Raw genomic sequence first — 23,335 nt, forward strand, 5'->3', positions numbered from 1 at the left:
TCCCCACCCAGGGATCAAAGCTGTGTGTCTTATGTCTCCTGCATCGGGAGGCGGGTTCTTTACCACTAACACTGCCTGAGAAGCCCCATAATGAACATCATCTAGTACCAAAGATGGCATCTGAGCCCAGATAGCCTGGCCCCAGAATCTGGGCTCCTATCCAACACTACATAAAGCCTCTGATCTTATTTAGAGAAGGGGAAGGGACTTACATGAGATCAGACAGGGAACTTTCTAGAAATCAGATCTCTCTGCTCTGCAGGTGGGAGGTACAATAGAAAAACATGGGAGTTGGGCTCACCGTTCTGGGTGCCCCTCTCCAGCATGGACTGAGACAGAGCCTCCCTGGCTGCCCCAGGAAGAGTCTAGAAGCTGGTAACCGAAAGTTTTATTGAGGGAGAAAAAAACAGGAGACTATCTTCTGGAGGTTCTGGGGCCTTAGACCTCAAGAAGTGTAGCCCCCAGGTCCGTGATCTCTTAGGAAAGAACTAGAATGAGGTAACTTGGCCAGGCACCCTCTGCTCCTCAGAGGCCATGCTGAGCTGCAGGTTCTGTGCCCATGTTTCTAGGTTGAGACCTGACCTGTGGACTCACAGGCAGGGTCTGTAGGCCCCATGGCCTGGTTTTCAGAGGTGGCCCCGTGGGGCAAGTCTGTATACTTGCAGGCAGAGCCACGAGATAGATGCGCTGGATAGCGTTGCCGGTTGATATCCATCTTGGAGAGTACTGCTTGGGGCAGGTCTACACGGCAGCGGGCTGCCAATGCTACCAGGTAGATGAGGACATCACTGAGCTCCTCTTGAAGGGCTGCTCGTTCCCTGGGGGACCAGGCTTGGGGCCCAGGCTCCTCATCGGGCTTCCACTGACTGGGGATAGAACAGATAAGACAGGCACACACACATAGATGCTAGCTAGGACAGTGGGTTCCACCTCTCTTAGGAGCAGCCCACACCTTGAAGCAGTGAACTCCCACCTCCTAGAAGTTTCTTCCAGGACAAGTCAACTCATCTGGGCCCTGGACTCCTTATGGTGGGGAAGAGACCTCATCAGATGATTCATCCAGACCTCTGTGTCCCTACCTAAGCCAAGGAGAGGACATTCCACTTTTTGGGACCACTTCTACCCCAGACTAAACCTTAGACCTGGACCACTGCAAAAGTCTGCTAATTCATCTTCCCTTCTTACCCTACCATCTTTTAAAAGAACAAATTACATTTCATTCCTCCTCTGCTTAAAACTCCTCCAACTGGACTTCTCTGGTGGTCCAGTGGTTAAGAATCCACCTGCCAGTGCAGGGGACATGGGTTCGATCCCTGGTCTGGGAAGATTCCACATGCCATAGGGGCAGCTAAGTCCGTGTGCCACAACTACTGAGCCCATGCACTGCAACTAGTGAAGCTCAAGCGCCCTAGAGTCCATGCTCTGCAACAAGAGAAGCCACTACACCTAGAGAGTAGACCCTACTCACTGCAACTAGAGAAAGCTCACATGCAGCAACAAAAACCCAGCACAGTCAAAAATAAAAACGACACTCCTCCAACTGTGCTTGGAATAAAATCCAAACTCCTACCACGCCCTCCAGGTTCTGCATGAAATGACTCCTGTTTCTGCCAGTGTCATTATCCACCACGCTCCCTCTCACCCTCCCTTAAAGCCACTCATTCTAGCCTCTTCTGTCTTGCAAACAGGCCAAACTGTCACAGGGCCTATGCACTTACTGCTCCCTCAACCTTGAATGCTCTTCCTCCACCCATGCTTCCCATCAGGTCTCAGCTCAAATGTTACCTCCTTAGAACAGCCTTCTCCCTCTTTTTCTTCTCTCTCCTTCTTTCTCAACACCTCGTGTTATTTGCCTCCTAGAACTTGTCACAATTCCATATCTTTTAAAGTTAGTTCACTTATTTATTGTCAGTCTCTTTGCACTGTGAGGGTATCCATCTTGTTCAAGGCCATATCTTGATTCCAGATGACCTAGCACCCAGACGGTGCTCAAGGACCTGTAATGAATGAATGGATTGCCCTCCCACACATCTGTGCCCTCATTTCTCCATGCCCCTGAGACTACCCTGGTTTGATCCTCACCACCTTTTGCCTCATCTACACCAGTCTCCTCACTGATCTCCCCTGACACAATTCTCCTAGGGGATCAAAGCCACTCGGCAGGTACAGTGATCTTTCTATAACTCAAATCGGGTCAGGTGTTCTGTCCAGAACTCCATTACTTCCCAGCCGAATCCTACCATTCCGTGTTCCTATCCTACCCATCTCCTCTGCAGCCACAAGAGATATATGTATTGGGTACTTACTGTGTCAGGTACTTGGGTCACACCAGAGAACAAGACAGATACAAAATCCTTGCCCTTTGTCAAGAAACTTACACTAAAGGAATCTTACATTATTTCTGAATTCCTACATTCTCACTGAATTTAACTTGCCCTTTTCCATCTCACTACCTGTGCAAATGTGGTTCACCCTCTCTGGAATGCCTTTTATAGAAGACCAGCCTTTCTACCCCAGAGGCAGAGGTAAAGGAAGGTTCCCACCACCCCTTCTCAGACCTGGGTCTGCCTTGCTGTTTTTACACCTTTCTCTCCCAGGAGACTGGGAGCCCCTAGAGGGCAGCAGACCCATAAGTCATCTCTCTGAATGCCCAGCAACCAGATACAGAAGAGCCTAGTAGTGAGGAGCAGAAACTGGATCCATGGATATTTGATGGTCAAATGAATCCTCCCCTCCCCTCCTCCACACAGACTCTTCCAGAAAGCCTGTCATCTACTCACAAGAGCTCTGCCAGCTCCCCCACTTCCCCCACCAAGGCCAGGAGGAGGTTCCGAGGCTGATGGAATTGCTCCCAGTCTCGTTCAGCAGCGAACTCAGCATGGAGACGGCGGCTGGAATGGGAGAAAGGGGTAGAAGCCCAGGTCCCAAGGTTAGGGGATGGGGGAGGAGATGCAGGGCCCTGGCAGGTACTCAGTGAGATGCAATGGGAGCATGCAAGTCAGAGGGGATTCTGCAACTAATTCTTTGGATGGCCTAAACAAGTCATCTCTTTTTTAGAGGGTTTGGTTTTCTCATCTGTAAAATGGGTGCATCCTTACAGACCCTAAACTATCGAAATCTAATAATACCCCCATTTTCATTATTCCACTTCCTTTTGCTGCTTCTGCAGTTTTCCCCCACCCGGAATAACCCTGTCTCTGCATATCTAAATCCTATTGATTTTACAGAATGCAGCCCCAGGACACTTCCCCCAAGAAGCCCTCCTGGATTTCCTCCAGAAAGAAATGTCTTCGACGTCTCAACACTACATTTGCTCCCATCCTACCTCCCGATCCTGGAGGACTGAGGCAGGGCAATAGCATCACCATACTCCGGTATGTCCCCTGCCTCAGATGTGTATAGTTAAGCCCATTTTGCAGAGGAGAAGGTTAGACGTTTCGCCTGGGGTCAACCCCCCAAACTAGAACCTGAGCACAGCTACTAGGCTTTTTTTCCGAACACGTGGAGGGACCCTCCCCGAAAGGAGGGAGTAAGGGCAGATGATCTCCCCAGCTCAGGCTGGGCAAGGACGGCTTACATGTCCTCGAGCGTTGGTTCCGAGCTGAAGCTGAAGGAGCCGGGAGCAGTAGTGCTCTCTCCTCTGGCACCTCCACGAGTCTCTTCACTCGCGGACATGCCGCCCACCGAGCTGCAGCCGGGACGCTCCGGGAGAACCGGGAGTCAAGCTCGGAGCCCCCGCCTCCACAGCCCCTGACCAATCACAGGCGTTTGTGATTGCTTCACAAGGGCGGAGCCAAAGGAAAGACCAATTATTTATGTGGAGTTCGCTAAGTCCCTCCCCTTACCCGGATTGGACCAACCTGAGAGGACTTCAAGCGGGCGTTCCTTGGCTTCCGCCCCTGAATTCTTGAGTCTTGACCGAGAACCTTAAAGATATAGGTACTTAGTTTGGACGAGGGGAAGAGACAAAGGGCAAAGGGTGGAGAGCGCAGGCGCGTAACTTCCCTTTGGGACGCCAGATGGCGCCAAAGCGAAATTACCGAGCGGGGAGCCTCGTGGCGAACCCCAGAAATGAGTGGTTTAAAATAGAGAGGGGAGTTTGCTAAAACGACACAAGAATGTCTCCAGGGTAAAACTGAGCCTGAGGAATGAACTAGAACTAGGGTTGTTGTTCAGTCCGTCAGTCGTGACCGACTCTGCGACCCCCTAGACTTCCCCATGCCAGGCTTCCCTGTCCTTCACTATCTCTCTGAGTTTGCTCAAACTCCTGTCCATTGAGGACTTCTCTATAACCTAAAAAGTAAAGAATCTGCCTGCAATGCCGGAGACGAGGGTTCGATCCTTGGGTCGGGAAGATCCTTTGGAGAAAGGAATGGCAATCTACTCCAGTATTCTTGTCTGGAGAATCCCATGGACAGAAGCCTGGTGGGCTGCAGCCTGTGGGGTCGCAAAGAGTTGGACATGGCTGAGCCACTAAACACAAACACACACACACACACACACACACACACACACACACACACACACACACGTCCATTGAGTCGATGATGCCATGCAACCATATCATCCTCTAGGGGAACTAGGGAAGCTGTTTCAATTTTACATATTTAATCCTCACAGCTATTCATTCAGTCCTCAAATCAGCCCTCTGAGGTAGTTAATATTATAATCATCATCTCCACTGTACAGACACAGAAACTGAGGGATTGAGTAATTTAACAATACAGTTAGTAAAGTGGTAGCCAGGTTACAAATTTAGGCAGTTTGGCTTCAGAATCTGGATTAACTCTTACTCTATATTGTCTCAAATGGTGATAAGTACTATGGTACAAAGCAAGATAGAAAGGACCTGGATCCTTGATAATACTGCTGAACCACTTATTTTTAAACAGGTTACAGAGATGCCCTGATTTAAAACTCTGGTTATATAAGAATAAATCCCTTTATTGGTCAAACCACTTTTAGGGTTTTGTTTTTGTTACTTGTCTTTGAGAAATTGGACATTTAACCTGAGTAATTATTAATAAATCAAGGGGAATAGGGGACTTCCCTGGTGGTCCAGTGGCTAAGACTCTGCACACCCAATGCAGGGGGCCCAGGTTCCATCCCTGGTTAGGAAAGTAGATCCCACATGCTGCAATTAAATATCTCAAGTGCCTTAATTAAATATCCCAAATGCTGCAATGACGGTCAAAGATGCATGTTGCAACTAAGTCCCAGCACAGCCAAATAAATATTTTTTTAAAAACGTTAAAGAAAAATCAAGGGGAATAGAGTACTAGGTAGAGAGAACACCAGTGCTTAAAGCAGGGAAGGCTTGGCATGTTCTAAATGCAAAAAGAGTTCCACTGTGGCAGGAATGCAGTGAACAAACAAGGGGGAGAATGGTGGGATGTGGAGAACTAAAAAGAGGTGAGATCAGATCAATCAACCATCGATTTTATTTCATATTTTCTTTTATTTTGGATTTTAAATATGTGGGAAACTTTTGAAGGATTTTAGGCAGGGGAGCCATATGATCATATTTTGTATTTCTGAACCCTCTTACTGCTGTATTAAGAATGAACTGGAGGAGGGACTTGCCTGGTGGTGCTGTGGATAAGATGATAAGGTGGTGTCCATCTGCCAATGCAGGAGACACGAGGTCGATCCCTGATCCAGGAAGAGTCCACATGTCGGGTAACAACTAAGCCAGTGCACCACGACTGTGAGCCTGTGCTGCAACTGCTGAAGCCCACATGTGACCACGCCCCACAACAAGAGGGGCCACCGCAGTGAGAAGCTCTCATTTGGCAACTAGGGAGTAGCCCCCACTCGCCACAACCAGAGAAAGCCCTCACAAAGATTCAGTGCAGCCAAAAATAAAGAAACAAATACTTTTTAAAAAGAATGAACCAGAGGAGGGCAAGAGTAAGAAGCAGGGAGATGAGGTACTGCAGTTTTCCAGCAAGAAGTGTTGGTGAGTTGGCCTGGGCTGATGGTGGGTGAAGATGAAAAGAAGTAGATGCATATCCTAGAGACAGACCTATAGACTTTGTTGGTTTTGAACTAGTGAGATGGGAGAAAGGGTAAAATCAAGCATGGCTTGCAGGTTTTGAGTGTTGAGCAGCTTGGTGGATAGATGGTGACTAATACTGGGATGAGGAAGATGAGGTGCAGGATTGAACACAAGAGGCATCAGAAGTGTGGTTTAAGACAAAGCAAGGTGAAGACCCATATCAAGTTGGCAGGTGGATTTATGAGCCTAAGGGTTAGAGGCAAGATCAGGGCTAGAGATTCAGATTTGGTAGCCTCTGTCATTAAACACTACTTGAAGTTAGGGAATTCAAGAAGAATAACTAGTACAAGAATCTAGGTAGGTAAGACTAAGATTTGGGGTACTCCGACATTTAGCAGTTGATCCAAAAAGAAGAAAAGGGCTTCCATGGTGACTCATTGGTAAAGAGTCCACTTGCCAATGCGGGAGACAAAGGATCGATTCCTGGGTTGGGAAGATCTCCTGGAAGAGGAAATAGCAACCCGCTCCAATATCCTTGCCGGGGAAATCTCATGGGCAGAGGAGCCTGGCGGGCTACAGTCCATGGGTTGCACAGTCAGACATGACCAAGCGACTTAACAACAAGAGAAGAGAAGGTGAGGTAGGAGGAAAATTGACAGAGTGTGAAGTTATGGACACTAAGAGAGGAAAGTGTCCCAGAGTGAGTGGACATATGATGCAGCTGAGCACCTGGGTAAAAGTACAGAATTTGCTACTGGATTAGGCAATATGGAATTTAGATATGGGAGGTGGGAGATAAGAGGGAGTCCTGGGTAACTCCTAGGTTTCTGGCTTGAGTAAATAGATAAATAGTTTTGTGATTTGCTGAAATGAGGACATAGAAGACCTGGAAGTTGTGGTAGGAGGGAAGATACTGAATTTGGTTTGGGACAGATTGAGTCTGAGATCTAGGCAAAACATCCAGGCAATGTCCAGCAGGTAGGTGGATATACAGGTCTGAAGTTTGAAGCATTGAGCTGCCCTATGGATCTGGGCACTGAAAATTTCAGGAGCCAAGTATTACCCCTAGCATCTTCCTTGGTGTTTGCCAGGAGCCAACACACGAGACCCTACCCATGACAAGGTCATGAGGGAGAAAACCTGACAGGCAAGGCGGATCAGGTTTTCAGGGGTTTCGAAAAGGCCAGCTCACGAGATCCCACCCATGACAAGTTCACGAGGAGAAAGCCTGACAGGCAAGGCTGATCAGGTTTTCAGGGATTCCAAAAAGCTGCCCCCGGCACTCACCTTAAAGATGATATCTGTCTTTCTGATGCCTGCCTCAATAATTTCTGTGACACAGGCAGAAGGCCTTCCCCGATCTCTTCCCAAATAAGAATCAATTTAGAACTTTAATCAATAAGTTTCCCAGGTGGTGGTATTTTATGAGATTATCCAGGGTGAAAGGAGTGTTTTAATGTAAACTCCTTTGCTGGTAGTTTGTTAGCCAAATGCATTTATGCCCTTGGTACTAATATGCATGATTGCTTATATTATACTAATCATAAAATAGCATAAAGACCCTAATTATATAAAAGCCCTAATAAGACATAGAGCCTTTTTGAGGGGTGAAGGAGTCCTATTAGAAAACATAAGAAAAATTATTCCAAAGGTGGTTATTGGGTTGACGTTTGCTTGCTGTGTTTTGCTTGCTGTGTTTTTGCTTTTAATGTGCTAAGGTTGTGTTATAGAAACCATTGTTAATATAGATAAAGATCTAGAGAAATAAGAACTTAGCCCTAGTGTGGTAACAATGAGATGGTTGTTAATTGTCAGCCAGGAGTGCTAGGCAGAAGCTGCCTCACCAAAGTCGCAGAGTCAGTGTGGGGTAAACTTCTTAGATAAATGCAACTGACAACTTCTGCAGAAGGATTAATTTTTGTATTAACAAGGTTATATTTCTACTCTGTACTATTGCCCTATGAGACTGCTACCTTTCAGTTAAGGTCACCATAGAAACGGAAAATAGGTTTACATTCACCTGACCTGCATAAAATGTTAATAAGCCCCAAGGCCAGAAGATCATGTGCTAAGAATTACTATAGAATTAGAAAGCAAAAAACATCCTGCTTTTCCTAAAAAACAAAATGATGTAATACTAATCCTGTGTAAGCATGAGTAAACATCTTGTACCTTGAAAACGTTCTGAGTAAGGGTATAAAACCTGTTGTCAAAAAGTAAAACACAGACTTGGCCCTATCAAGGCTGGTCTCACGTGTCTTCTCCCTCTCTCTCGCCGACGCCGTTCATCCTGAGGGTATCGCCTGGATCCTGCCGAGGCTGGACCCCGGCAGGTGTTTACTAAGCTTCTCCAGTTGTGTGTGTGTTCAATCGCATCTGACTTTGCTGCCCCATGGACTGTAGCCTGCCAGGCTCCTCTGCCCATGGAATTCTCCAGGCAAGAATACTGGAGTGGACTGCCATTTCCTACTCAGGGGATCTTCCCTGACCCCAAGGTCGAAGCCGCATCTCTTGTGTCTCCTCCACTAGCAGGCAGATTCTTTACCACTAGTGCCACCTGGGAAGCCCAGCTTCTCTAGACCAAAATCAAACTCTTACTGGAATATAAAACACGACTTGGAGAACAACTTTCTCAAGAGTCCTCTGCATCACAGATTTTTTGAGTCAGGTTTTCAGGACTTCTAGAGTTCACAGGTCAAATGCTCCTTGGAGACTGATCTGAAGGAGGAGGCACTCTCCCTGAGACTGCCTCTGCCCACCCCTCCCCCACCCCACCCCACCCCCCTGCTCCAGGAGGTTCCCTGGCAGAGCTGTAAAGCTCTTCCAAAGCATCCTGCAGCAACATCCAAGTTCTTTGCTTCCACGACATCATCCTCTAAAGACCAACCGGGACTTCTCTAGCAGTCCAGCGGTTAAGACTGCTTCCACTGCAGGGGGCTGGGTTCACCCCTGGTTAAGAAATTAAGACATTAGCAAGACTCATTAAGGAACAAAGAGAGAAGAACCAAATTAACAAAATGAGAAGTGAAAATGGAGAGATCACAACAGACAACAATGAAATACAAAGGATCATAAGAGATTACTACCAGCAGCTCTATGCCAATAAAATGGACAACTTGGATGAAATGGACAAACTCTTAGAAAAGTATAACTTTCCAAAACTGAACCAGGAAGAAATAGAAGATCTTAACACAGCCATCACAAGCAAGGAAATCGAAACTGTAATCAGAAATCTTTCAGCAAACAAAAGCCCAGGACCAGATGGCTTCACAGCTGAATTCTACCAAAAATTTAGAGAAGAGCTAACACCTATCTTACTCAAACTCTTCCAGAAAATTGCAGAAGAAGGTAAACTTCCAAACTCATTCTATGAGGCCACCATCACCCTAATTCCAAAACCAGACAAAGGTGCCACAGAAAAAGAAAACTACAGGCCAATATCACTGATGAACATAGATGCAAAAATCCTTAACAAAATTCTAGCAAACAGAATCCAACAACATATTAAAAAAATCATACACCATGACCAAGTGGGCTTTATCCCAGGAATGCAAGGATTCTTTAATATCCGCAAATCAATCAATGTAATACACCACATTAACAAATTGAAAGATAAAAACCATGTGATTATCTCAATAGATGCAGAGAAAGCCTTTGACAAAATTCAACACTCATTTATGATTAAAACTCTCTAGAAAGCAGGAATAGAAGGAACATACCTCAACATAATAAAAGCTATATATGACAAACCCACAGCAAGCATCACCCTCAATGGTGAAAAATTAAAAGCATTTCCCCTGAAATCAAGAACAAGACAAGAGTGCCCACTCTCACCACTACTATTCAACATAGTGTTGGAAGTGTTGGCCACAGCAATCAGGGCAGAAAAAGAAGTAAAAGGAATCCAGATAGGAAAAGAAGAAGTGAAACTCTCGCTGTTTGCAGATGACATGATCCTCTACATAGAAAACCCTAAAGACTCTACCAGAAAATTACTAGAGCTAATCAATGAATATAGTAAAGTGGCAGGATATAAAATTAACACACAGAAATCCCTTGCATTCCTATACACTAACAATGAAAAAACAGAAAGAGAAATTAAGGAAACAATACCATTCACAATTGCAACAAAAACAAAATACTTAGGAGTATATCTACCTAAAGAAACAAAAGACCTATACATAGAAAACTATAAAACACTGATGAAAGAAATCAAAGAGGACACAAACAGATGGAGAAACATACCGGGTTCATGGATTGGAAGAATCAATATTGTCAAAATGGCTATTCTACCCAAAGCAATCTATAGATTCAATGCAATCCCTATCAAGCTACCAACGGTATTTTTCACAGAACTAGAACAAATAATTTCAAAATTTGTATGGAAATACAAAAAACCTCAAATAGCCAAAGTAATCTTGAGAAAGAAGAATGGAACTGGAGGAAGCAACCTGCCAGACTTCAGACTCTACTACAAAGCCACAGTCATCAAGACAGTATGGTATTGGCACAAAGACAGAAATATAGATCAATGGAACAGAATAGAAAGCCCAGAGATAAATCCAAGAACCTATGGACACCTTATCTTCAACAAAGGAGGCAAGGATATACAATGGAAAAAAGACAACCTCTTTAACAAGTGGTGCTGGGAAAACTGGTCAACCACTTGTAAAAGAATGAAACTAGAACACTTTCTAACACCATACACAAAAATAAACTAAAAATGGATGAAAGATCTAAATGTAAGACCAGAAACTATAAAACTCCTAGAGGAGAACATAGGCAAAACACTCTCTGACATAAATCACCGCAGGATTCTCTATGACCCACCTCCCAGAATATTGGAAATAAAAGCAAAAATAAACAAGTGGGACCTAATGAAACTTAAAAGCTTTTGCACAACAAAGGAAACTATAAGTAAGGTGAAAAGACAGCCCTCAGATTGGGAGAAAATAATAGCAAATGAAGCAACAGACAAAGGATAAATCTCAAAAATATACAAGCAACTCCTGAAGCTCAATTCCAGAAAAATAAATGACCCAATCAAAAAAATGGGCCAAAGAACTAAACAGAAATTTCTCCAAAGAAGACATACAGATGGCTAACAAACACATGAAAAGATGCTCAACATCACTCATTATTAGAGAAATGCAAATCAAAACCACAATGAGGTACCATTACACGCCAGTCAGGATGGCTGCTATCCAAAAGTCTACAAGCAATAAATGCTGAAGAGGGTGTGGAGAAAAGGGAACCCTCTTACACTGTTGGTGGGAATGCAAACTAGTACAGCCACTATGGAAAACAGTGTGGAGATTTCTTAAAAAGCTGGAAATAGAACTGCCATATGACCCAGCAATACTACTTCTGGGCATACACACTGAGGAAACCAGATCTGAAAGAGACATGTGCACCCCAATGTTCATCACAGCACTGTTTATAATAGCCAGGACATGAAAGAAACCTAGATGCCCATCAGCAGATGAATGGATAAGGAAGCTGTGGTACATATACACCATGGAATATTACTCAGCTGTTAAAAAGAATTCATTTGAATCAGTTCTAATGAGATGGATGAAACTGGAGCCCATTATACAGAGTGAAGTAAGCCAGAAAGATAAAGAACATTACAGCATACTAACACATATATATGGAATTTAGAAAGATGGTAATGATAACCCTATATGCAAAACAGAAAAAGAGACACAGATGTACAGAACAGAGTTTTGGACTCTGTGGGAGAAGGCGAGCGTGGGATGTTTCGAAAGAACAGCATGTATATTATCTATAGTGAAACAGATCACCAGCCCAGGTGGGAAGCATGAGACAAGTGCTCAGGCCTGGTGCACTGGGAAGACCCAGAGGGATTGGGTGGAGAGGGAGGTGGGTGGGGGGATCGGGATGGGGAACACATGTAACTCCATGGCTGATTCATGTCAATGTATGACAAAACCCACTGAAATGTTGTGAAGTAATTAGCCTCCAACTAATAAAAATAAATGAAAAAAATAAATAAAGAGAGAAAAAAAAAGAAATTAAGACACTGTGTGCTGGGCAGCGCAGCTAAAACAAACAAACAAAGGTGTTTCTCCATTGCCGGCTAATAAATGTGTAATGACAGAGTGGACGGAACTTTGCTTTTGCTGGAAGAGGCAAACATGTAAATGCACACGTACACCCTTGAACCACTCGAGAGTTTGGCCACCTTCCCCACTAGAGCCAAACAGGTGCAACTGGTCTCAGTAAGGCTCTTTGGGGAAACTTGGAGTGGAAGTGGCTGCAGCAGCTGGAGAATAAAGCAGCAAAGGCCTGTAAACTGCAAAGGTGGTGTCAGGGTAGGGGAACCTGGGCCAGTCAGAGCTCCCAGAGACAACAGAGAGAGATGGGAAACTAGGACTCAGGTGATTGATTGGGAACCTACCTGCCAATGCCCTTGAGAAGACTGTTTCTCATCTCTGAGCCTTGATTTCCCTATCTATATAATGGGGATCTGGCCTAGGTGGCCTCCAAGGACACTTCATATGTGTGCTAGGAGGACCAGGACAATATGTATTTTGTCAATGGCTGGGTCCCAATAATCTATTTCAGTTCTGTTTTCTTTCTTTTTTTTTTTTTTTGCCTCGCTAAGCAGTTTGTGGTATCTTAGTTCCCTGACCAGGGAACCTGGGCCCTTGGCAATAAAAACTCAGAGAGTCCTAACCACGGGATTGCCAGGGAATTCCCAGTGCTGTTCTTATTGGAGGTAGATCAGTAGCCCTTATTGGTTTTGAACTTGGGGATGGAAGAAAGGGTGCTGCTATAATTAAAATCGGCTTCCCAGTTGGTGCAGTGGTAAAGAATCTGCCTGTAGTGCAAGAGACATGGGTTCAATCCCTGGGTCAAGAAGATCCCCTGAAGGAGGAAATGGCAACCTGCTCCAGTATTCTTGCCTGGAGAATCTCATGGACAAAGGATTCTGGTGGGTTATAGTCCATGGGGTCGCAAAGGGTCAGACACAACTGAGTGATTGAGCATGCACGCATATAAATTTTTCAGGGGTAGTCATAACAGAGCCTTTTTCAGAAACTCCAGCCTAGCCTCGTCAGGCCAGAGAGTCCCCAACACCCTTAGAAGTCCTTCGCCAATCTGTTTATCTGGCCATATCCCCCTACACACAGGCTGAAATCCACTCTCCCTGCCTTTGCTCATCCACTCCCCTTCTTCTGGAATGCCCATCCCCATTCTCTGCATATCCAAATCCAAATTCCACCCATCCTGTAGAGCCCTGCTTCAAAGCCTCCTCTAGGAAGCCTTCTGAAGCTTTCCTTCACTCTTATTGCTATGGCACTTACCACTTCTTACTTTAATTTGGGGGAGATTGGTGACCCTGTTCTAGATCCACCCTCAGTCCAGTCTCCTGGAGAACAAAAGCAGTGTCAGGCTTTTGTTTCCCAGGACATGGTACTTGAATTGATCTATACATACTAATTTAGAGGAGGGTATCTCATGGGATCCTCTCCATGACTTGCGTGCCATAGGTGATTATGGCTGTGTCTATTTTACAAATGAGGAAACTGAGACCCAGAGAGGTCTGGAGACTCATCTGAGATCATCCAGAAGGGCAGAGGCTGAAGCTCCCCGGAATTCCCCAGTGCTCTTCAGCAAGGAGTAAAAGGAGGCAGCTCACATGTGCCTGAGTATCTGCTGAGGTCACCTGGCACTCCTTTCCTTCTGTCCTTCTTTCTGTCCGTCTTTATCTTCCTCTCTCTCTACTTTTGATTTCCTCTCCTTTTTCTTTTCTTTGGCTCCCTTTTTCTCCCTCTTTCTTTCTCTCCATCACCCTTTAAGAAAAACTTTTTTTGCTTTTTCTTTATTATTATTTATTTTTGGCTGTGCTGGGTCTTCATTGCTACCCTCAGGCTTTCTCCAGTTGCAGTGATCGGGGGCCATTTGCCAGTGGCAGCGTGCAGGCTTCTCATTGCTGTGGTTTCTCTAGTTGTGGAGCACCGGCTCTAGGGTATGCAGGCTCAGTAGTTGTGTCCCATGGGCTTAGTTACCCTGTGGCATGTGAAATCTTCCCAGATCAGGGATCAAACCCGTGTCCCCTGCATTGGCAGGAGGATTCTTAACCACTGGACCACCACCACTGGGACATCCTCCTTCACCTTTGTTACACCTCTGTTTATACCTGTGATTTTGTTCTGGTTTCCACCCCAGGCCTGTCACCTCCCATTACCAGCTACTTCCACTTTGCTGCCCAAGCCTTCTTCAAGGAATAGTTGGATGCCTACCTCGATTCCAACCCCCTAACCCTTCCTAGGTTAACTAAGAGGACCCAGGCCAGGGAAGCATCCAATCGTTTTCCTGCCCTTTTCTACTGTCCAGCCCAAGCAACAAAATAAATCAGTTAGAGAGTTGTGTTCATTGATAAGCAGAACCAAGGGCCAAATTTCTTATCCAAAGCCTTGTCTTGAGAGATTGGTGGTACCCATTTCCACCACTAAGAGACACTAAGAGCAAGGAAAGTGTGAAAATCAGATGGTGCCGGAGTCCCTAGTGTGTCTCACTCACTCACTCATTGATTCAGTATATCCTGAGCAATAACTGTGGGCCAGACACTGTTACAGGTGCTGGGGATACAGAACATCCTCTGCCAGCTTACACACTTGCAGAAAAAGACAGTTAAAAAGTAAACTAAGAAGGAACTTTCCTGATAATCCAGTGGATGAGACTCCGAACTCCAAATGCAGGGGCCTTAAGTTTGATCCCTGGTTGGGTAACTAGATCCCACATACCTCAAACTAAGACCTGGCATGGCCAAATTAAAAAACAAAATATCTAAGAAGCCAAGAAAGGGCTTCCCCGGTGACTCAGCAGTAAAGAATCCGCCTGCAATGCAGGAGACATGATTTTGATCCCTGGGTCAGGAAGATCCCCTGAAAGAAGGTATGGCAACCCACTCCAGTGTTCTTCCTGGGAGAATCCCATGGACTGAGGAGTCTGGTGGGCTACAGTCCATTGGGTCGCAAAGAGTTGGACATGACTGAAGCAACTGAGCGCGCAGACACACAAAAGCTAGTAAATAGGATGATGAGTTGGTGAGTTGCCGGGTGTTGGCTGAGGTCAGAGAGGGCTTTTATGAAGAGGTTTTATTCTAGCTGAGCTAGGACTGAGAGTTAGCCAGTTGGATAGAGAGATGGAGAATAAAGGATCTCAATTTGTTTGAAGTACCATAGAAAGGCTAATGGGCTAGAGTTCAGTGAGAAAGGCAGTGAGTGTGCCCTGAGATGAAGTGCCTTGAGATGAAGCAGGGGTTTTGTGGAAAGTAATTTGAGAGCTTTGAGCTCTGAGAAAACCTGATTGAATTTATCTATTTATTGTTAGATTACATTTTATTTTTGGCTAGACTTGATAACTGCCTCATTTTTTTTTTTAATTTGCTGATTTTCTATGTTGTTGTAGCTGGCGTTTAGTTGCTCAGTTGAGCCTGACTCTTTTGCGACCCCATGGACTGCAGCCTGACAGGGGCCTCTGTCCATGGGACTCTCCAGGCAACAGTACTGGAGTGAGTTGCCATGTCCTTCTCCAGGCGATCTTCCCAAGCCAGGGATTGAACCTGTGTTGCCTGCACTGCAGATGGATTCTTTACTGCTGAGCCACTGGAGAAGCCCCAATTTCCTATTAATTATCACTAATTCTTTTTACATCTTCCGATTACCTTCCAATACAATTTTTCACACAATTAAACATATCAACACTCTATCAATTAGATTTTCCTATTCCTAGAAGCTTTCCGGGCTGGTTCTTCTCTGTGTCTGGTGGACAGCTCTTACCTGGAGAGCTCCCTTCACCTTTCACCTGTGCTGGGTTTTATTTCCTGGACCCCGTGTTTTTCCTCTTTCTCCGTTTGCTCCCTTGTTTTGCTGGAGCACATCTTCCAGGAATTTCTTGAGAAACAGTGAATGTGATGAAAACACTTCAATACCTTGCATGTCTTAAAAATATCTTTAGGCTATTTGTTTGAAAAAAAAAACGTGGCTATAGAATTACAGAGAAAATCACTTACCCTCAGAGTTTTGGAAGCACTTTCTCATTGTCTTTTAGCTTCCGGTTCACTGCTGAGAAGTCTGATACCAGACCTTTGTGATCTCCTCTCCCGGAAGCTTTAGGAGCTCACCATGATTGGAAGCAAGGACTTTAGAAGCAAGCTGTTTACTTAGTAGACTGCCAGTGCAACTTTGACCAAATTTCTCAATCTCCTTGCACCTCAGCTTCCTCATTTGCAAAATGGGGTTGTTGGAAGCTTACAGAAGTTAAACAGTGCCTGGCAAAGAGTATTATATAAGCATTTGCTATTGTTTTTATTATGGTCTTTTAATCCATGGTATTTTCACAATAGTTAATAATAAAATGAATGTAGGCCTTTTTCCACTCCCTGTGCTGGGAACTCAAAAGGCATGTTAACAGACACAACTTTTAAATTTCAGAAAACTTTCTTGTATAATTCTTTGTTTTCTTCCTTTCATATGCTTTATTACCTCTTTCTGGAACTCTTGTATGTTAAACCTCCTGGCCCATCTCTGATTTTCCTGTTTTTCCCCTTCATTGTGCATCTTTTTGTTTTGTTCTCCTTTCTGATAAATGTCAGCTTTACCTTCTAAATCTTCTACTGAGGACTTCCGTGGTGGTCCAGTGGTTAAGACTCCAAGCTTCCAATCCCTGATGGGGGAACTAAGATCCCTTATGTCTTATGGTGCAAATAAATGACAACAAAAACTACTGAATTTAAAGATTTTTAGCTGTATTGTTATATTCTAAGTGCTTTGCTCTCATTATTTTTCAATGGCTGCTTTTTCTTTTATTCCTGCGTTTTTTTTCTTTTGCTCCCTGTATAGTCTTTTTAAAGTCTTTTTTTTTTTTCTTCTTTGCTTTTACTTCTTTCCAGTTGGAACTTGCCTCAAATGTCTGGTGATCCTTTACTGCTCCTATTTGACAATGAGGCATTAAAAAGAATGTTTTTAAGTGAAGCTTTCCAACTGGGAGGCTTCCTGGCACAGGGATTTTCACTGGGGGCTCCCTAAATGTTTGTATTTATAGTTTCTTTTCCCCCCTGAGCAGATGTATTTTCTCCAGAGAACTACCTTCCACCTGTGCCAGGCAGGGGCAATATAAGCTTCCCAGTGTTTCTAATAGCTTAATTGAGAGAGTGGGCTGGACTATCTCATTTTTGTCTTTATTCTTGCTTTCAGTGAGGCTCCCTGTCCTCTGCTCTGCTGATTGCCCGACTTTATAGTATTTTTTAAATTCACATTTTCCAGAGACCAAACTGCCCTTTACCTACAGAGATGAGAGGCAGTCATGTGGCTGTATGACACGGTACGGGGAGAAGTTTGAGAACTGTGAAGATCTAATTATCCTATGCATAAAGTTTTAACCAGTATCTTTGACCCTATCTTCCTTGGTGTATTTGGAGCCTACCTCTTTGCTTCTTGTTAAGTGTTCCCCAACTCTGAAGGCATTGTTTTAGGGGGGCTACACCTTTCAACTTTTGAACTGTGGTGTTGGAGAAGACTGTTGAGTCCCTTGGACTGCAAGGAGATCAAACCAATCAATCCTAAAGGAAATCAGTGCTGAATATTCATTGGAAGGACTGATGCTGAAACTGAAGCTCCAATACTTTGGCGACCTGATATGAAGAACTGACTCATTGGAAAAGACCCTGATGCTGGGAAAGACTGAAGGCAGGAGAAGGGGACGACAGAGGATGAGATGGTTGGATGGCATCACTGACTTGATGGACATGAGTTTGAGCAAGCTCTGGGAGTTGGTGATGGACAGGGAAGCCTGGCATGCGGCAGTCCATGGAGTTGCAAAGAGTCAGACATGACTGAGTGATGGAACTTAACACCTCATGGCATGTGGGGTCTAAGTTCCCCAACCAGGGATGGAACCCATGTCCCCTGCAGTGGAAGTTTGGAGTCTAACCATTGGACCACCAGGAAAGTCCCTCTGAAAGCATTTATACTTTGGCCTCCTTTGTTCTAAGTTAATTACCCCTCTTACACCTACTTTCCATCTTCCAAGAATGGCTGACACCTTTCCTTTGCCATTTCCTCTCCCACCCTCTAGGCCTTGGGATTTATGACTGTTCAGGATCCTTTGCTGTCCACACCAAATGTTATCAGTTGGTTCATTTTATAAAACTGTAAAAGGTGAATAATTCCAAAGATACAAACATTCGCTAGAAGAATTTTCAACAAAATTATTTCACTAGAAATCGCTTTATTGATGAAATCACCAGGAATTTTCAACACAAGATTTAACATCTTAATGTCCACCAAGGCCTGGGCTCTGGGGTTTGGTCTGCCTCTCCCAGTCCTTAAAGGGGTTTAGAGAGAGACGTCATTAACAGAGACCAAGTAAGTTGGTTGGAGGTCCTCCTTTCCCAGTCATTGGACAAGCTGCTCAATTCTTGTCCAGAGTAGGAAAGAGCCAGTGTTTCAGAGTAATCTAAGAATTTGACATTGCATTTAAATCTCTCATAACAATTTCAATTTATCAACAGTATTGGTCCGAACTTATTTCTGATCTAAGTGTTTTTCATTTTGCATTTTTGGTGTAATTTTAATAAATAATCTCACTCTCTGTGCAGAAATCAATTAACCCCGTGCCAAGAAAAATATCTCAAGCATGAGTAATCTCCTCTTGCTCTTGGAAAGAGGAAACAGGGGGTTTTCTGCTTTTTCCACTCAAGAGATGACCAAATATACACCCCCGACCCCCCGGAAGTCCAAAATGTTACTTCTAGTCTTGGAATGTGCAGCTTTTGATGGACTGATTCAAATTACCTAGGAAGAGCAGCTGGAACTACTATGCAGGCAACCTTCTTTGTAAATTTCTTCCTAGAATCAACTCTAGCAAATGGTCCATGCTTGTGTACAAAGGCTGTACAGTCCAAACAACTTCTGCTGTTCCATCTCACAAGCTAGGCTCAGAGGACACACTGGAGTTCTCAGGAGCAAGAGTAGCAGTGGCCCCACGAGGCAGGACCTCAATAACGCGAGGCTTGTCAATGATCCGGGCTGTCCGGTTTCCCTTTTCCACAATACCGACGATCCACGCTTGATGACCCTCTCCATATTTTGAAGATTTGATTTCTGAACAAAAGCGAGCTGCCTGTTCTCTTGGCAGACAAATCAGTAGCCCCCCAGAAGTTTCTGCTGAGGTTCCTTGCAGGAGACCGAAGCGCCCGCTGGCCTTGCTGATGGCAGCCATCTTGGCAATGATGGGCAGATTATGAATGACAAAGGAGACCTCATTTCTTTGTTGTTTTGCAAGGTTCTGAGAGTGACCCAGAATGCCAAAGCCGGTGATATCTGTGGCTGCGTGGGCATTAAACGTGTGCATCAGTCCGGCAGCAATTCTATTGAGCGTAGCCATGTTGAACATGGCTTCCTGATAACCCAGCTCTACCTCTTCTCTGGAGACCACCATCTTTATCTTATTCCATCGTTCAGGATTATCCAGCCATTGGTGGGCATTGACGGCAACCTGGGTTCCTAAGGGTTTGGTTAACACGAGCACGTCCCCAACAACGGCGCTGTCAGGCAGGATGAATTCATTTGGTTGACATACCACAGTAGCAACTCCACCGATGATAATCCAAGGGTTTACCACCGTTTGCCCACCAGTCACTGCAGTCCCTCCTTCCTCGGCAGCATCCCGAAAACCTTTAATCATGAGTGGTGTTATCTTTTCTCGCTCCTCCTCAGGCATACTCTGGCTGACGCTGAGTAGCATCAACATGTTGTCACACTCAGTAACGCCCATGGCGTAGAGGTCACTCAGCACGTTGGCGCACGCGATGCGCCCCATCATGTAGGGATCTTCCACCAGGGGGTAAAAGAAGTCAGTGGTCTGCACCAGGGACAGGCCCCCATGTCTCAGGGGTATGACGCAGGAGTCCATCCCAATGCCCAGGGTGGGGAAGGGAGGGCTGGGTTCCGACCTCATCGGCAGACCGGCTTCCTGGGCCGTCTCTTCAAGGCCTCCGACCAGGCCCCGGCCCGGCGCGGGCAGCACCTCCGGTCGCGTCAGTCCCGCCAGGAGTTTGAGCAGCGTCTCCTGGGGGACCTTGCAGCCTCAGCCCTTCATGCCAGAGAAGCCGGTGAGACGCCAGCTCGGGCTGAGACCCAACGCCTGGGGCTCGAAGGGCCGGTAGTTCGAGAAGCCCCGGCCTAGAGGCAAGCACACCGGGCCCGAGGAGCCTTCCCCTGCCGCCACTGCCGCCATAACCTCTCCGCCCGCGCCAGTCGCCGCGACTTCCGCCATTACGCCTGCCCGGCAAGGAGAGGGAAAAGAGGATGGAGGAAGAGAGGTCCCTTTTACTTTCCACTCCAGTTAGTAAGGCGTAACGACATTACCGCAGAGACTCTCTCTGGCACGACTCGCGCAGCCCAACTGCTGCCACACCACGCGCTCCAGGACGGCCTGAGGGAGGAGCCGCCGGCCTCTCCGTATTTAACTCGCTGGTGATTGACAGCCGTGCCAGCCAATGACGGCTTCGCCACCGAGGGGCGGGCTTCCTTTGGTCTAAAAGAAATACTACAAATCAACCACCAGCTTGCGAAATTGGTCTCGGCAAGATTACTGAGCAAATGCTTTGGTTCACTTCCCTTGATGTAATTTAAATGATCTCTTAGGAGTGGCTGGCGGAGCTCTGATTCCCTAGAGACAGTTTACCAAGTCCAGAGAGCAGATCGGTCACTTGGTCAACCTCAAGCCGGTCAGATTTGTCCAAGGGTCACTTGGTTGCGCACATGATCAATCCAGGGTAGAAAAATAGCCCAGGGGAAAAATCAGAAAGAATATTGAGAAATTAGATATTAAGTTACTACCACTATGTAAGCAAACTGCAGCATCAACATAATAAAATGTTAAACGAGGACTTAGTCTGAGCGACTAAGCACAGTGACTGAACAAGGACTTTAAAGCGTTTTGAAGGTGAAGGTGCTCAGTCATGTCCGACTCTGCGACCCCATGGACTGTAGCCCACCAGGCTCCTCTGTCCAAGGGATTCTCCAGGCAAGAATACTGGAGTGGGTTGTCATTTCCTTCTCCAGGAGATCTTCCCAACCCAGGGATTGAACCTGGGTCTCCCGCATTGTAGGCAGATGCTTTACCGTCTGAGCCACCACAGAAGTCTTTTTAGAACTCTTAAATCCAGACACCTGCGAGGGTTTTGGTGCTATTTCCACCACTAAGGCTGTGCCAGTCACTTCCTCTCTCTTGGCATCAGCTGACTCATCTGAACAGTAAAGTAGCTTTACCTAGGGTTTTTCTAGTCTAAATTTTTTATATCCCTTTAAGTTAACATATATGAATGTGTGTGGTGTATTCATGAAGGAAAGCTTGTCAATATCCGTTAAAAGGATAGCTGCACTAAATACCTTTGACCCAGCAATTCCATTCTAGGACTTCATCTTTTAGATATACTCACCTGTGTGAGTGGGAAATGATAGTTGTTTATTGCTGTGCTATAAACATACCTGAACAACTTAAATGTTTATCAATTATGATTAAAATAAATTGTGATACATTTATATGATGGACTATAAGACAGCCATAAAAAAGAATGAGAAAGCATTGATATGATTATGCTGACAATAGTTACAGTTCTAATAGGCAGGATTCTAAATGCTCTACATATATTAACTAATTTAATTCTCATAAAGTTAGGATTCCTTCCAGATTTTAAAGATAAATAATATAAGACAGAGAGATTACATGACCTAATCAAAATCACCACCAGTTTAGCATGAAGCTGGATATGAATCCAGGCAATCTGCTTCAGAGACCACCAAATTATATTGCCTATAATGTTTGTTAAGAGAAACAAACAGACTTCAGAGAAGTATGTATAGAATGCTACAAGTTGTTGTATAAGGGGGAAATATATGCAAAAAAATACTTCTGGAAGGATGATCACCAGAAACTGGTAATTTTGATTATCTGTGGGGAGACAATAAGATGATTAGGGGACAGAGATTTTTTCATTGTATTGTCTTTTTTATCTTTTTGTGTTGGAACTTAAAAATAAAGTTTAACATTTGAATGTAATACTTAAAAGTAAATGCCTATGGGAGTATAAATTGGTGCAAACATTTTGAAAAAGAGCCTGACCTTAACTGATAAAGTCGGACATATGCAAACCCATGTGATTCCACCCAATGACATGCCCTAGAGAAAAATGCTGCCCTTGTGCCCCAGATGATATATACAAAAATGGCTGTAAGAGGTCTGGAGAGGATTGTACAACAGTGTGAATGTACTTAACACTACTGAACTTAAAAGTACTTCAGATGAAAAAAAGTAGATAAGATGTTTTGGTTTGTTTGTTTGTTTGTTTGGCTGAGCTGAGAGGCATGTGGGATCTTAGTTCCCTGACCAGGGACCGAATCCCCTACAATGGAAGCACAGTGTCCTAACCACTGGATCGCCAGGGAATCCCCTGTTATGTGTGTTTTACTACAGTCACAAATATAAAAAAATATAGTAGATACTTATAGATTTTATAGTCCACCGTTACATTTGGTTTTCATTACTGCATAGTACAGTATGAAGTCCTGGAGTGAATTGGCAGGAACCAGAATGTTAGATTTAGTCTGAGCTGTCATCTTGGCTCTCCTAACAGCCTTAGCTGAGTTGTTTAGTAGGTTGCTGTGTGGCCTAATGGATAAGGTGTCTGACTTCAGATCAGAAGATTGCAGGTTTGAGTCCTGCCACAGTCCCAAGGGGATGGGTTGCTTTTTGAGGGCTTCCTGGGTGGCTCAAGCGGTAAAGAATCCACTTGCAATGCAGGAGCCACAGGAAATGCAGGTTCCATCCCTGGGTTACCCCCTGGAGGAGGAAATGGTAACTCACTCCAGTATTCTTGCCTGGAGAATCCCATGGACAGAGGAGCCTGGTGGCCTACTGTCCACGGAATCACAAAGAATCATACATGAAGAAGTGACTTAGCACAGCACAAATTGTCTAATCTCCAGGAGCCTCAGTTTCACTGCCTAAAAGGTAATAATATGTATCAAATAGGAATGTTAAGAGGATTAAAATTTTTTAATGTGTGTAAAGTTCCTGGCTGATGGTAAACTCAAATGATAGAGCATATAGTACTGATATTGTGGTCGTAGGGACTGAAATTTAAATTCACAAATCTTGTAACATCTTCCAGAGTTTTTTATAAAAATAAATTTATGCATCTTTCAAAGGAAAAAGAACTGTAACAGAAAAACATGGAAATGATCCAAGTTCTTATTAACCTAAGAGTGCACAAATAAGCTGTGGTGTAACCATACAATG

The 23,335-nt window shown here is 44.8% G+C and overlaps 2 protein-coding genes across 2 annotated transcripts; both read right to left on the minus strand.

Moving 5' to 3' along the window:
* Positions 1–373: 373 nt before the first annotated feature.
* Positions 374–16,173, minus strand: DCTPP1 (dCTP pyrophosphatase 1). Its single transcript, XM_070461199.1, has 6 exons — positions 16,044–16,173; positions 15,811–15,924; positions 3,861–3,926; positions 3,578–3,777; positions 2,781–2,891; positions 374–866 (listed from the first exon to the last, which is right to left on the minus strand). The coding sequence occupies exons 4-6, from the start codon at positions 3,673–3,675 to the stop codon at positions 566–568; spliced, it is 510 nt and encodes a 169-aa protein (XP_070317300.1). The 5' UTR covers positions 3,676–3,777; positions 3,861–3,926; positions 15,811–15,924; positions 16,044–16,173; the 3' UTR covers positions 374–565.
* A 2,066-nt stretch (positions 16,174–18,239) lies between these two features.
* Positions 18,240–20,626, minus strand: SEPHS2 (selenophosphate synthetase 2). The gene has a single exon (XM_020884628.2). It carries the CDS (start codon positions 20,306–20,308, stop codon positions 18,956–18,958), a length of 1,353 nt encoding a protein of 450 aa, XP_020740287.1. The 5' UTR covers positions 20,309–20,626; the 3' UTR covers positions 18,240–18,955.
* Positions 20,627–23,335: the final 2,709 nt, after the last annotated feature.

The sequence above is a fragment of the Odocoileus virginianus genome, chromosome 33, assembly GCF_023699985.2.
Source record: "Odocoileus virginianus isolate 20LAN1187 ecotype Illinois chromosome 33, Ovbor_1.2, whole genome shotgun sequence".
In the NCBI taxonomy this organism is placed as follows: Eukaryota; Metazoa; Chordata; class Mammalia; order Artiodactyla; family Cervidae; genus Odocoileus; species Odocoileus virginianus.

Bases quoted from the DNA above. Each gene is read 5' to 3' on its own strand.
- DCTPP1 (XM_070461199.1), bottom strand. From the start codon at position 3,675: ATGTCCGCGAGTGAAGAGACTCGTGGAGGTGCCAGAGGAGAGAGCACT. The intron at 2,892-3,577 runs GTAAGCCGTCCT...CTCCCATTCCAG, and splicing joins GAACCAACGCTCGAGGACAT to CCGCCGTCTCCATGCTGAGT. The intron at 867-2,780 runs GTGAGTAGATGA...TTCTATCCCCAG, and splicing joins GGGGAGCTGGCAGAGCTCTT to TCAGTGGAAGCCCGATGAGG.